Source organism: Pseudochaenichthys georgianus, chromosome 10 (genome assembly GCF_902827115.2).
Source record: "Pseudochaenichthys georgianus chromosome 10, fPseGeo1.2, whole genome shotgun sequence".
Taxonomy (NCBI): Eukaryota; Metazoa; Chordata; class Actinopteri; order Perciformes; family Channichthyidae; genus Pseudochaenichthys; species Pseudochaenichthys georgianus.
The window spans coordinates 40997256-41012330 of NC_047512.1; the positions used below are offsets into that span (position 1 = coordinate 40997256).

The window sequence follows — 15075 nt, forward strand, 5'->3', positions numbered from 1 at the left end:
ATTGACGACAGCGTCCATGTAAAGTTGGCGTCAACCCTCACGGGGTGAAAACAGTATTTCCAGTCTCAAAGTTATCATAATAAAACCGGAAGTATTCCCCTCACTGTCAAATGATTTTACAGTAATATCTGCCAGTACTCATCAACTAAAAACATCAGTTTATCCTTGTTAATTACACTTATTGGTTTAAATGGTGTACAATGCTTTTGTGTTTTTAAACTTCAATTCGCAGAAACAAATAGTTTTTTCGGAGTTTAGGATGGCCGAAGACACTAATACCCATAATTCGCAGCTATCGTTTGGGACTACAACATCCGCTTTGCTTCACAAACCCTGTGATTAGTCCTCAAGCTCTGTGATTGGATTTTGGAGTGGCAGTGCGCCAAGGTTACGCCGAGCGTCAAACAGCTCTTTTAAAGACCACGGCAAATACAAAACTGGATTTGAACGGGAAAACTGTCAAGTTTACAGTGTGGATTGCTATCCTGGCTCCAAAATGGTGGAATGAGCTCCCCATTGACATCAGGACAGCAGAAAGCCTGCACATCTTCCGGCGCAGACTGAAAACTCATCTCTTTCGACTCCACCTCGAGCGATAGAATTACTAACAAATAACTGCTAACAGAGCACTTATATACTAATAAAGGACTGGCTTATCTATAGCCAGTTGAGTAGCACTTGAAATGTTTGGCTCTATGAAACCTGATGTACTTATATGATTCTGTTTTCTTCAAGGTTGTGTCTTCCTGGTCGAATGCACTTATTGTAAGTCGCTTTGGATAAAAGCGTCAGCTAAATGCAATGTAATGTAATGTAATTAACACAATACATTATACTTTCCAGTATAAGTTTCCAGTTTAGTTTATGACGGATTTATTTTGTTATCCACACATATATTATTTTGATATTTGTAACACCAAACCGACAGAGATACTCTCTGTAAAGCTGCATTCTTAACATGACCCAGTGGTCTAGTTAAAAAAAAATATATATCAAACATAATATTACTATTAACTTTACTGTGAAATTAAAACAGAACGGTAAAGGAAAATACAGTTTCAGTCTCTCGATTTGAAGCTTATGCATTGTACCATGAACCTGTATAGACCTATAACAGTCAACTGGTGAGGAGTTGGAAAGGTATAGTTTCTGAAGATGTTACTAACAACACATGTTACTTATTAGATGCTTTTATCCAAAGCGACTTACATACTCAATACTGTGGGCAATCCCCACAGGAGCAATTTGGGGTGAAGTGTCTCAGGGACACAACGACATGCTGACTGCAGTGGGGTTTGAACCTGATCCCAACACCAAGGCTCTATCCACTGCGCACACGCCTCCCCAACACACAGCATACAATGCCATAATAACTTTGTATTATTAGTGTAGGACACTTATGTATGTATAACATCTGAAGATGTGTTGTATTCATGTTTTCACATAATTTTACAGGATATTGTTTTATTATTTCACATATTGTAGTTCTACACATTAATATCTGATTTGTAAAACATCATAGACAGAAAGGTATATCCGTCATTTATCGGTAAGCTATTGCAATTCTGATTCCATGGATGTGTCTCCCATCACCCAAATCCCCTGACTATTCTCTCAACTCAGTATTTACATTCTTTAATTCAAAGAAAATCAGTAATATCTTTAAAAACTTAAACTCCTTTTCTATAAGCTGTGCACTATTATGGGGTAAATATAGCCTATCTACCAATTGTATCAAATATAAAAGTCAGCCAAATTACTATTGATGCTGCAAGGAGACGTATTGTGTGAAGATAAATTGAAGATGTTGTTTAATTGTTGATATATTTATGATCCACGTCACGTATTCAGTTTCGGCGGCAGTTTGTCCAAAGATCTTCTAATCAGGGCTCTATAAATAGAGAACTACGGCAGATGTGTAATATTGAATGCAGCCGAACTGTGTATTATAATGCAGTTATGTGATGACTTTCAAAGAGAAAAGCAAGCATACTCGGAATAAAGTATTATTAATAAAAACATTTTTTATGTTTTCGGATTTCATATCGCATAAACACCATATCCCAACGTGCATTGCGGCTAAAACATCCAATCACCGAGCTTCAACAATAGCTGAGGATTATGGGTAGTTCGATCTTTTAGCTCAGGGGTGGGGAACCTCCGGGCCCCGGGCCGTATACGGCCCGCGAGACCATTTGGTTTGGCCCTTGAGGTAATTTATAAACACACGCAAAAAAGAAAAAAATTAAAGAAATCTAGGCCGCAAAATAATTAAACAAGCGAGTGCATGTTTTTCCTGGCAACGGTCATGGTCCTTGAACACAACACGAGCCTAATGTGTCATCACGTGGTATATGTCTCGTCTGACAGGGGTGCAGTGCTGACGGAGAGCACCAGAACGCCACTCCGGGACTTCAAAAAATTGCAGTGCCCTAAAGTCCATAGGCTACACAAGCCACAGTTTTTGCGTGGCTGTGTCTTTAGTTGTAAGCCCAGTCGCCATCTGTTCATCTGTCATACTGATCATACAGTCAATAACTGTGTTGTTATTAGCATCTGGTTAGCTAGCTATGCTAACGAATATAAGAAGCTTTTTCTCCAACCAGTGAGGTAAAGGCACATCTTTATATGATCATTATAGTTATCAAAAAACAAGAGAATAAAGTAAACAGGTATAAAATACTATATGACAGTAAAAAAAAGTTGTTATTAATAAACAAGAATACAGTTTGAAAGGGGAGTGATTTCTAAAATATACATAAAGAAAAAGTAAATCTGCTTACAGTTCTGTTTCATATGGGTGGTGAGAGATGTTTCCATAGATCTCTTCATTTTTCTCTCAAAGTGCACCAGATTGATGCTTTCAACTTCAATATTTAAAAATAAATCTTCCCGGGGGAGCAAGCCCCCGGACCCCCCTAGAGGAGGTTAGGTCCTCCCCACTTAAATCATGTCCACATGGATAGGAAACTAAATACATTTGCACACATCTTGTGTCCATATCTTTCTGTTTTGGTGGTCACGCCACAACCGTGCACGTGAATGCATGCGCGAGTCATGGTGAGATATCTGGATTAAGAGGTTGCTTTTTCTTTGCACAGCATGAAAGAAAGGCCAAATGAATGTGCTGTGATTTTTAAGCAGAGGTCAATACGTGTACGGCCCTCGGAGGATGTTGAAAAAATTGAAATGGCCCTTGAGAGGAAAAAGGTTCGCCACCCCTGTTTTAGCTTATCAAAACCACTGAAAAAAGAAATTTGTCTCTCAGAATCGAAAGGGAAAAACATATGTGAAAAACACAAAAGCAGTGTACACAATTTAAACCAATTAATGTCGTGTAATTAACAAGGATAATCTGATAGCAGATATCTCTGTAAAATCATTTGACAGTGAGGGGAATACGGTTTTATTATGAAAACTTCGAGACCGGAAATACTGTTTTCACCCCGTGAGGGTTGACGCTAACTTTACATGGACGCTGCCGTAAATAGAAATGAATAGAGGGAAAGACGTAGTATTCACACGTTCTCCTGGCGAGACCTCAAATAATCTTCGTAATATCTATCAAACTATAGATCCTACACATCCACTGGACGTGGATTCGAAAAGTACAATATGCACTTCTCGCTAGAAATCAAATCAAAAAGCATTTTAATGGCCAAACTATCCTACAATTTAGGATTTTCCGGAGAGGGTTAATTGTGAATATACTACCCATCACAGCGTTTGCAGTCAACGGGAACACTCGAGGTCGAACACTTTAAAACGTGATTATAAGTAGGGGTGCACATAACTGGTACGCAGGTACGCGGCAAAAATCTGAATTGTGTAACGTCACTTGTGTCACTACGCGCCTTTGCGTACCTCAAAACATCTAAACAAAACACATATTTCATCTACACGTGTTTCTTGTCAACAGTCAATGGAGTAAACTACGAGACATGTACAAAAAAAACGAAGACATTAAGCAGCTACGTTGCCGTTTCGCTCCCTGAAAAAACTCTTCGGACTTTCTGTAACTGACTGAACTGGAGCTGGTCGAGCCGCGCAGGACATAACCGACGGACCTGTGAAGCTTACAGGAGGCAGAGGCTTAGATCACCGGACAACAGAGTTGGTCGCCTTGTGCACAGACAACGTCGGTATGAACAACAGAATTGTGCCATAACTCCGCCAACTGGCTGCAGTGGGAGACTCCCCTGTGCACATTCTGTGCCCCGCGCACACACTGGAGAACTGCGCAAAATCAGCTGATCACAACGTTCACGCTCTGTGGTCAAGCTGCTGCAGTTTTATTTACAACAAAGTGGAGTAAAACACACACAGTTGCAAACTTACTCAGGGTGTTATGGAAGAGTTTGAAATCAGACAGAGGTGGAAGAAGTACAACCTGATCTCACCAGAATGCGTGACTCCACCACGACTTCTTAACACCACAATGCGTGGTGGAGTCACGAACTTTGTTACATTTACTGTCGGCACCACGCAAACAACCCCAATGTAAAGTGAATGAGGCTCCTTTGTGGTGGTGCACACACGCATTTCTACAACGTCCCGCAGTGAGCTTTTATTCTATAAAACGTTTTTTTAAATCTATTTTATATCTTGTAGTAACTCATGGGAGGCTTCTTTTATTTTATTTGTATTCATAATAATTAAAAAAATTCGTCAGAATGTAAAAATTACATTAGTTACGAATTTGTGTTCTCAAAAAACAGTGCATTGTGTGTAATGCAACTGTGATTTTTATTAAATTAGTTAGTTTTTAAGGAAGGCCAGAGCTTCAGCTGTGTCAAATAGATTGTTCCCTTTAGTTAACGTTATTTAAAAGATAATGATCATGTCCCCTGTATTGTATTACGAGTGTCCATTCCCATTGGATAACGGAGAATTGTACACCCGGAAGTAAGAATTCTCCTTACTGTCGATTGATTTTACAGTGATATCTGCACTACTCATCGACTAAAAAACACCAGATTATCCTTGTTAATTACACAACATTGATTGGTTTGAATTGTGTGCAATGCTTTTGTATTTTTCCCTTTCGATTCGGAGAAACAAATGTTTTTTCGGAGTTTTAGGATGGCCGAAGACACTACACTACCCAGAATCCTCAGCTATCGTTTGGGACTACACCATGTGCTTAGCTTGACAAACCCGTGATCAGTCCTCAACCTCTGTGATTGGATGCCCGAAGTTTACACAGAGCGTCAAAAAGGACTTTGAAATGGAATGAAACCCATCGACGGCACACTATTCAAAACAGGAATCGAACGTGTCCTACCCCCCCCTTAGGTCACAGGCTCCTCCAACAGTGCTACGCAATAAAACAGATAGGCCTACACAGAAAAAATAGTGAAATAGTGCAATAAGAGTCTACAAGTGATTGGAATATGATATATTAGATAAATAATTTCTAAGTAGCAGCCAGATGAATGTTATGGATGTTGTTTCTAAGTTCAGGTGTTTAATAATCGTATAGCCTGTGGGATGAAGCTGTCTCTGTGTCTGGTGGTTTTAGTCCGGATGCTGCGGATGCTGTGGCTGGGGTGATGGGGGTCTTTTATAATCCTGAGGGCTTTCTTTAAGGTTAACCTGGTTTTTTTACTCCACTACATTTATTTTAGTTACTTTACAGATTTGGATTAATGATGTGAAATATAAACAGCCCTTAAATCAGACTTTAGTTACACCTGAGTGAAATTCAGTGAAGGTGATTGTCAAGTGCCAACAATCAGGCAAGATATTTGATAGTTGGTGCTTGAGAAGACTACATATTTATCTGCAGATCCGTTTAAAGCATATTCATTACTCGTTATTCTCTAATAGTTAATTAAAGACTGTATATAATTGCTATTTTGCACATCCCTTTCAAGATTTCAAGATTTTCTAAGGTTTATTGACATATCATATACACAACAGTGTAGTTATGTAATGAATGAAAAACTTGAGTCACAGGTTCCTCAACAGTGCATTACAAGACATCTATCAATGTGTGTATACTTCCACCATTACACTGTCGTATTCTGCACATTTCTTATACTATCTACATACATAAGATTATAATTAATGTGTATAATATCAGTTAAAATAAGTGCTTCAACATAGTTAACATTGCAGGAAAGTTGATTGTCAAGTTCCAAAACAAACCATGCAATTTAGACTTTGTCAGGCTTAATATTTAGATACCCCCAAAGCTTTTTTTCTATTTAAATGAAGACCTTAACCTAAAGTATTCTTTAATGTTTAAATAAAGCCTTATTAGTTAGCACATCCTCCTATCAGGCACTAAACTGTTTTATTCTAGATATCATTTGAGTATCTTCTTGATATTTTCTATTCTATATTTATATCATTGACCTTCTACTTTCCCACTATTTTGTATGTACTCTTAATATTTAAATGTTTTCAAAAACACATTCAAAAGTGCTTTACAAAAATGAAAGACATTAAGAAAAAGGCATTTTAAACAGTTGTTAAAAAGCAACACAATCTTCCTGCATTGCAATTACTCTAAACGTGCAATAACGTTTGTAATGTAATGTAATGTGCTTTAACCAGTAGGTGGTTTGGGTTAAAAAGCTGTCAAGTTTACAGTGTTAACAAAATAAGATATACTGCTGTTTCTGGTTTAGTTTACGACGAATATTATTTTGTTATTGTTTTGATATTTGTAACACAAAAGCGATGGAAAACCCCCACAGCAACACAGAAAAGATGGTCTTAACATGACCCAGCGGTCTAGTAGTTAATAAAAAACAATAATATCAAAACAAAATATGACTACTAATTTATTGTGAAATTAAAACAGTAAAAGAATAGTTTCCGGTCTATTCTGAGGCCGATCTCTGGAGATAAATAAAGAACTATGACAGATGTGTAATATTTAATGCAGCCAAACCATTTATTACAATGCATTCATGTGATGACTTTCAAAGAGTAAAGCAAGCACTGCTGAATAAAGTATGATTTTCTCTTTTACGAAACCTTTTTTTCATATGGAATGCAGTTGGAGGTCAACCAATCAAAGAGCTTGAGGACTGATCACGGGGTTTGTCAAGCTAAGCACATGGTGTAGTCCCAAACGATAGCTGAGGATTCTGGGTAGTGTAGTGTCTTCTGCCATCCAAAAACTCAGAAAAAATCTTTGTTTCTCCGAATTGAAGGGGGAAAATACAAAAGCATTGTACACAATTCAAACCTATCAATGTTGTGTAATTAACAAGGACAATTTTGTGTTTTTTAGTCGATGAGTAGTGCAGATATCACTGTAAAATCAATCGACAGTAAGGAGAATTCTTACTTCCGGGTGTACAATTCTCCGTTATCCAATGGGATTGGACGCTCGTAATACAATACAGGGGACATGATCATTATCTTTTAAATAACGTTAACTAAAGGGAACAATCTATTTGACACAGCTGAAGCTCTGGCCTTCCTTAAAAACTAACACATTTAATAAAAATCACAGTTGCATTACACACAATGCACTGTTTTTTGAGAACACAAATTCGTAACTAATGTAATTTTTACATTCTGACGAATTTTTTTAATTATTATGAATACAAATAAAATAAAAGAAGCCTCCCGTGAGTTACTACAAGCTATAAAGTAGATTTAAAAAAAACGTTTTATAGAATAAAAGCTCACTGCGGGACGTTGTAGAAATGCGTGTGTGCACCACGACAAAGGAGCCTCATTCACTTTACATTGGGGTTGTTTGCGTGGTGCCGACACGTAAATGTAACAAAGTTCGTGACTCCACCACGCATTGTGGTGTTAAGAAGTCGTGGTGGAGTCACGCATTCTGGTGAGATCAGGTTGAAGAAGTACTCAGATCTTGTACTTGAGTCAAAGTAGAAGTACCAGAGTGTTACTCTGTTACAATAAAAGTCCTGCATTCAAAATGTTACTCAGTAAAATTAGAAAAGTATTATCATCAAAATTATAGTTAAAGTACCAACATTTCAGAATAATATATATGATATGTTTTGTAATTGAGTGTTCTGAAAGCTGGTAAAGGTGCAGCAAATTAGATCAAAGTCAAGTAAAGTACAAATATCTCAAAATTGTACTTATTGAAGAAGTGTCCGAAAGAACGAGATCGCGGATACAAGCGGCCGAGATGGGTTTTTTCCGCAGGGTGGCTGGTGTCTCCCTTAGGGATAAGGTGAGAAGTTCGGTCATCAGGGAGGGACTCGGAATTGAGCCGCTCCTCCTTCGCGTCGAAAGGAGTCAGTTGAGGTGCTTCGGGCACCTAGTTAGGATGCCACCTGGGCGCCTCCCTAGGGAGGTGTTCCAGGCATGTCCAACTGGGAAGAGACCAAGGGGTAGACCTAGGACCAGGTGGAGGGATTATATCTCTTCGCTGGCCTGGGAGCGCCTTGGGATCCCCCAGTCAGAGCTGGTTGATCGCCAGGGAAAAGAAAGTTTGGGGCTCTCTGCTGGAACTGCTACCCCCGCGACCCGACCACGGATAAGCGGGAGAAGAGGGATGGATGGATGGATGAAGAAGTGTACTTCGTAACTTCCCACATCTGAAATCAGATATGACTTCAAGTCATGTGATAATTTCTTAGTATTTGATCCTTCAACTTGGCCTCAGGAAATGCTAGGACTTCACAGTTTTGGCAACAAGTTTTGGAGAAAGCAAATCGGAGGCTTAAAAAGAGACAGGGAGGTGCATCTTCATCATCTTCATCATCTAGCATTCAAGAAGTGTAAATAGAGGACAGTGAAGGAGACACTGAGGAGGACCACGCTTCGTGTGGGGTGAGTACCAAATGCTGTCTCCTGGTACTCATCTGAGTAACTCACTCAAAAAGTTATGTGCACCCCTGATTATAAGTCGTAATAAGCGCTAGAACAATCGACCTATTTGGTCGTATGAGTTGGAGGACTTGTTGTTGTATTAATGTGGACCGGAGGGAGAGGGTGACAAGCATAAGTTTCACTTTCCTTTTTTATTTCAATTCCAACCTTGGTCATGAAGAATATGTTTCTCTGTTGTCCACGTTCAAAAAGCATAAAACAACACCATAAGATCACGGTGCAAAGTCTAGATGGGCTTAGTAGCCCGCCATTCTTATTATACATCCATGTAGTCCGCTGTATAGAATACTGTAGTTTCCCCACAGCAGCAGACGCACATTTATGATGCCCATTGGCGCATCATAAACACGTCGGATAGTGTAAGTGCAGTCGGATTCTCAAGGCACCACAGTCTCTTCTCCTAAGTCCTTTTGAATTCTCCTATCCACTATTCCTTAACCCCATTTGACTTTACACCAGCTGCCCATATGCTACATTTAATTAAAAATGGTTTAAGCATCATTAAAAAAGAAGATAACTGATACGTATGCACACCTTCAGTTGTGTCCACACAAATATATTTTTCCACAGTCTGGCCTCCATGAAACTCTCCACCTGGAAAACAATGAGAAAGAGTATGACATGTTGACTGTATACATGTGTGTGTGTGTGTGTGTGTGTGTGTGTGTGTGTGTGTGTGTGTGTGTGTTACTTTTGAGAGGTAGAAAAAGGGTCCACTCCCGTTTCTGAAGAGTTTCTCTCCACAGTGAAACATGAGGAGTCCAAAGTCAAAGAGAGGACCAGGAGCCTCCTTCCCCCCCACCTGGTAAAGAGATGCATACACAATATTTATCTTTATGTATACATTTTTCATTTTTGATAATTCATATAGTTATTTGGCCTACAATACGTCAAATACAATGACAAATACCCATCACACATTACCATAGATACAACAAAATCACACATTTGAGCAGTATAGCGACATTCAAATTATTCTGGACAGCCATTTTTGTTTTCTAGACAGATATCAGTTTAATAACACATTGTATTTTGATACTACCACACGGTGGCGCCCAAGTAAAATGAAGTCAAACCAGTTTAGGCTTTTTTCCATTTAACCACCTTCTGTAGAATCGAATAGAATGAGTGAGGTACAGATGTGCTACTACCATCATGTTGTGCTCCACCATGTTCCAGGCTCTAGGACGGAGCATCAGCACAGGAGCCTGAGATATGTGTGGAGCATCTGTAACACATGAGAGTGCACTGTGACGCACATGTGCTATCACAAATATTCCTGAACATGAACAGTAATGTAGTTGTATATAAAGTAGAGCACTTACTGGGGAACTTGTTGTGAACTGCCTTATAAACGTTGCAAAGTCCTTTGATCTGGTTGTAATATGTCGGGCAGTTCCCATCATCAAAGTCCACCTGAAACCAGAGAGAGTGCACAGTATCTTTGTGAGGCTGCGCTGAGGGACATGCTGCTTTGAGATAATCGATTAGCTTAGTAACATGCTGACAGTGACAATGCTAACATGTTGACATCTCGATTCATCGTGTTAACATGCTAACATTGGAAAACAAACAATGGCATTATCATAAAACAAGATTTTGGACCAATGAACATGTTGTTTATCCAAAAGCAAAATGGGAGCCAGAGTCTTCAGCTATCAAGCTCCTCCTTAGTGGAACCAGCTTCCAGTTTGTGTTCGGGAGGCAGACACTCTCTGAACATGTAAGAGTAGGTTAAGACTTTCTTTTGTTAATGCTTATAGTTATAGCCTGCTCAGGCTTGCCTTGCACCATCTCCTAGTTATGCTGCCATAAGCCAATTATGTTGGGGACTTTCACCTTTCACCCAGGGTAGGATTTTCACGGCGGCCATTGTACGTCCTACGGCCACCATGGCCTTTGTGCCCCTCACACTGTTAATCTCGAAGTTGCTTTAAAAGCGTAAGAGCAGTGGTCTCTGAACTGCATTATGCTGCGTTCACAACGGACGCGTTGCGAATATTCGCATTGCTCTAATCGCTGGAGTTTCACTGCGGCTGTCAGCTGTGTTTACTCCTGTCATTCAAACAGGACACACTGGAGAGGGGGCGGGGCTTATCTCCATGTAAATACTGTGGTAGACTCAACTACAACAAAATTAACATATTTTACCGTGATTTAATTGTAATACACGTTTAGAAATGATGCCGAATAAACACAATACTGATAATGGTTAGTAAAAACCATAAATGAATGCTTTGACAAGTGTGCAGACAAGACAGCAGGTGAAAAACCTTTTTAAATGCGTGTTTTCTGAATGGAGATCGGATCGATCAGGCTAAATTAACCTGTAGCTATATGCTCCGTCCACACTCACAATAACATGATACAGACACAACAGCGACTGTATTCACCATGACACAGACAGTCTGTGGTTTGTACTTATTTAACTTTTGTCCAGTTCCTGAACAGATATGAGGAGCTGCTAGCTCTGTGTGCTAACTGCTAACGGCAGCTGTTTTAGTTTTTTCTGATTCAACGTCAGTGGCTGAGATCCTCACTGCTGATTGGCTGCCGCGAGAGCGCGTCACGCGAATTTGAGGCTCGAGTTGAAAATTGTTATTAAAGAGACTCTCGCACACGCACGCACGCACGCACGCACGCACGCACGCACGCACGCACACACACACACACACACACACACACACACACACACACACACACACACACATACAAGTATTGCTTGTTCATACAGTTTGAGCTTCACTGTGCACTGCTGAATGATGTATGTGCAGAGTTTGACCCTTGAAGGCTGTTTCTTCTGCTCTGAAATGGAATATATTTCTTACATATTAATAGAATTTTAGATTTTTAGATTTGATTTCAGATTTGTGAATGTAGTAGTAGATAGAAAACATACCAAACACTAATTATTCAAAGTAGAGTATTTTATTTTATATATGGTAATAGGAGGCATAGGTCCAGGGCCGCCCCTCCCTACAGGCCAATCACGCAGGCTGCATAGGGCCCCGCTTTGCGCAGGGGGCCCCGCCCAGAGGGCCTCAGCTGCTGTGCGCAGTTCTCCGCTCAGTTACATCTGTCACCCGACACCGTTGCAATGAATCGACATCTGACCAATCATGGCTTTGATACGGCCACTAGTGCAGGTGAAGAGATGTCGGTGAAAAGACAGTTTCAGTCGGGCGCAAGAAAGAGGGTAAACAAACAAAACATGAAGAAACTAGAGCATCACTCGAAGGTGGGTTATTGTATGAGTCAAATGTACAACTTGTGAATGTTGTCAAATTGCCAATTGCCATATTAAAACATCAGCTGCAATTCACGACATGAAGAAGGCAGTCTCCACATAGCATATAGGCTAATGGAGATGCAGTTATGTCCAGCATTCTTTATTTAACATTCATTCAAGTATGTTATGCCTTTTATCTGCTAATGTATACAGGAGGAAGAGTGATAAACTGTCTGTCTAGTTGGCTTACATAACAGTTAAAGTTTACAGCCTAAAAAACATGGAGCATTTTTTCCATTTTTATGTCAATTTGCACATTTCATGGTGATGCTCAGCCTCTCCCCTTAACTCCTAACAGTCATAATCATGTCAACCACAACACAGAGAAATACTGATAGAAATGTGTGTGTAGTTGTTGATACATTGCTGACAGAGGGAACTAGAATACAGATTTAAGACATATCAGTTTTTGAGCATGTCATAAGCATGTTTTGTCTTGACTATATTACAACTATATTATAATAAAATAATATAGTATTTATATTATTGAATTGATTATGATTATGATTATTAGTAGTAGAAGTAGTTTATTTGCATTAATTATATTTTAATCTTTTTGAGGCTAGAAATGCAGACGTATTCACCTGTAAACGCATACTGAACGACATACATGCACATTTACCATTTACCTCACTGTATACAGAATTAACTGTGTTGATAATAATAATAAACAGGAATTATATTTGCAAAGTAGCCTACTTTGTTTCCAAACAAATAGTTTTCACTCCTGTCGGTTGGGGGGGGGGGGGGGGGGGGGGGCCTCATCTCACAATGTCGCTTGGGGCCAGGGGCGGCCCTGCATAGGCCTATATGATTATAATGTTTGACATTCTTGATATTAAAAAAGTGATTTGTTTTCCATGTCATTCGTGTGTTTTTCTTATCAGAAAGTGAAGTTATTTATTTGTAAGCTCCAAATCCAAATGTTTCCATCAATGGCCTTTGTGCCTTGGTATGGGCCTTCGTGCCCTAAAAAGAATGGTGACACCAAAGACCAAATGGCCTTGCCCCTAAAATTACGAAATTCCAAGCCTGCTTTCACCTCTCTTCTCCTATTTTATTTTCCTCTCTATGAATTTGTAGGCACTCATTTCCCATAAATACATGTTACTAACTCAGGATACAAAGTTTTTGTTGTGGCTCTCACCTGGCAAGTTGCAACCATTAAAGGATGCATGTTGTCATAATGATCCAGCCTGATGTCGTTAACATCGGGCTGGATCCATCTTCTTTTTTCCTACAGTATTATTTTCATCATTTCTGCCTTTTATAACGTTTTATTATGTAACACGACAATCCTCCCCTCAATGGTTTACAACAATTTTCCCTATTAATTGTGTTTTTTTGGGGGGAGAGACCATGGGCCATATGCTTAACAGGTGTAAACCCCCCAGAGAATGTAATTGTAATATGTGATATTAGGTTATATAAATACAACTTAAACGCTTGATGAAATTATTGTTCCAAAAAAGTTATTTTGTGTTCATTCAGACGTTGAAGAATTAAAAAAGGGTCGCTGTTTCAGCTCCTGCTCGAAGGATATGTGATTCAAAGGCGTCTATATTTGGAACTCAAATAAATGGATGGGCATTTTCTCCCCATCAGCGAAATTGAGCCACATTCTTCTGTGTTCATTCAGACGTTGAACAATTCAAAAAGGGCTTTGTTTTTCAGAATAGTTGGATCCAAAGGCTAAATACTCAAAATTCATGTGCCCCCTTCGATAGCTCAGTTGGTATGCTCCCCCTTGTTCATCCACAGGCTGAAAAGTCAAAGTTGAACCAGCGACCTAAGGATATCTGTCATCAGAACCTACAGTCCTCCGCTCTACCGACTGAGCTATCGAAGGGGGCTTGTGAACTTTGACTGTTCAGCCAATCGAACAACAAGGAGGAGCCTGGTTCAGTTCCTAAACAGATCGAGTTTTCGACCTGCTGCTTGATTATTCACAAAGGAAGTAAAAAGCCATAATACTCACATTGTATGAAGCCAAATACTTATAATAAATTCAGCGTCTGCATGAACACAGAAGAATGTGGCTCGATTTCACTGACGGGGAGAAATTGCTATCCATTTGAATTACAAATGGAAACACCTTTGAAACACACTTCCTTCGAGCCGGAGTTGAACCAGCGACCTAAGGATATCTGTCATTAGAACCTACAGTCCTCCGCTCTACCAACTGAGCTATCGAAGGAGCCATGTGAGCTTTGACTTTTCAGCCTGTGGAGGAACAAGGGGGAGCATACCAACTGAGCTATTCAAGGGGGCACATGACTATTGAGTGTTTAGCCTTTGGATCCAACTATTCTGAAAAACAAAGCCCTTTTTGAATTGTTCAATGTCTGAATGAACACAGAAGATTGGGCTCGATTTCGCCAACGGGGAGAAAATGCCCATCCATTACTTTGAGTTCCAAATGGAGAAGCCTTTGAAGCACACTTCCTTCGAGCCGGAGTTGAACCAGCGACCTAAGGATATCTGTCATTAGAACCTACAGTCCTCCGCTCTACCAACTGAGCTATCGAAGGGGGCTTGTGAACTTTGACTGTTCAGCCAATCGAACAACAAGGAGGAGCGTGGTTCAATTCCTAAACAGATAGAGTTTTCTACCTGCTGCTTGATTATCCACAAAGGAAATAAAAAGCCATAAAACTCACAATCTATGAAGCCAACAACTCTGAAAAACAAAGTCCTTTTTAAATTGTTCAGCATCTGCAAGAACACAGAAGAATGTGGCTCGATTTCACTGACGGGGAGAAATTGCTATCCATTTATTTGAATTACAAATGGAAACACCTTTGAAACACACTTCCTTCGAGCCGGAGTTGAACCAGCGACCTAAGGATATCTGTCATTAGAACCTACAGTCCTCCGCTCTACCAACTGAGCTATCGAAGGAGCCATGTGAGCTTTGACTTTTCAGCCTGTGGAGGAACAAGGGGGAGCATACC

The 15075-nt window shown here is 39.8% G+C and overlaps 1 protein-coding gene and 3 non-coding genes across 6 annotated transcripts in view; all 4 read right to left on the bottom strand.

The window, feature by feature from the left end:
• Positions 1-15075, bottom strand: part of ugl (ureidoglycolate lyase) — a 57162-nt gene that overhangs the window by 11222 nt on the left and 30865 nt on the right. For all 3 annotated transcript variants that reach the window (XM_034092338.1, XM_071204537.1, XM_034092337.1), the window contains exons 4-7: positions 10158-10248; positions 9984-10060; positions 9524-9634; positions 9367-9426 (exon numbers count right to left, since the gene is read on the bottom strand). In XM_034092338.1, the coding sequence (XP_033948229.1) occupies positions 9367-9426; positions 9524-9634; positions 9984-10060; positions 10158-10248 (339 nt within the window). The remainder of the gene's footprint in view (positions 1-9366; positions 9427-9523; positions 9635-9983; positions 10061-10157; positions 10249-15075) is intronic.
• On the bottom strand, positions 14231-14318 carry trnay-gua (transfer RNA tyrosine (anticodon GUA)). Its single transcript is given in 2 exon segments — positions 14231-14266; positions 14282-14318. It is a non-coding gene; the product is annotated as a tRNA-Tyr (tRNA).
• Positions 14565-14652, bottom strand: trnay-gua (transfer RNA tyrosine (anticodon GUA)). Its single transcript is given in 2 exon segments — positions 14565-14600; positions 14616-14652. It is a non-coding gene; the product is annotated as a tRNA-Tyr (tRNA).
• On the bottom strand, positions 14935-15022 carry trnay-gua (transfer RNA tyrosine (anticodon GUA)). The gene is given in 2 exon segments: positions 14935-14970; positions 14986-15022. It is a non-coding gene; the product is annotated as a tRNA-Tyr (tRNA).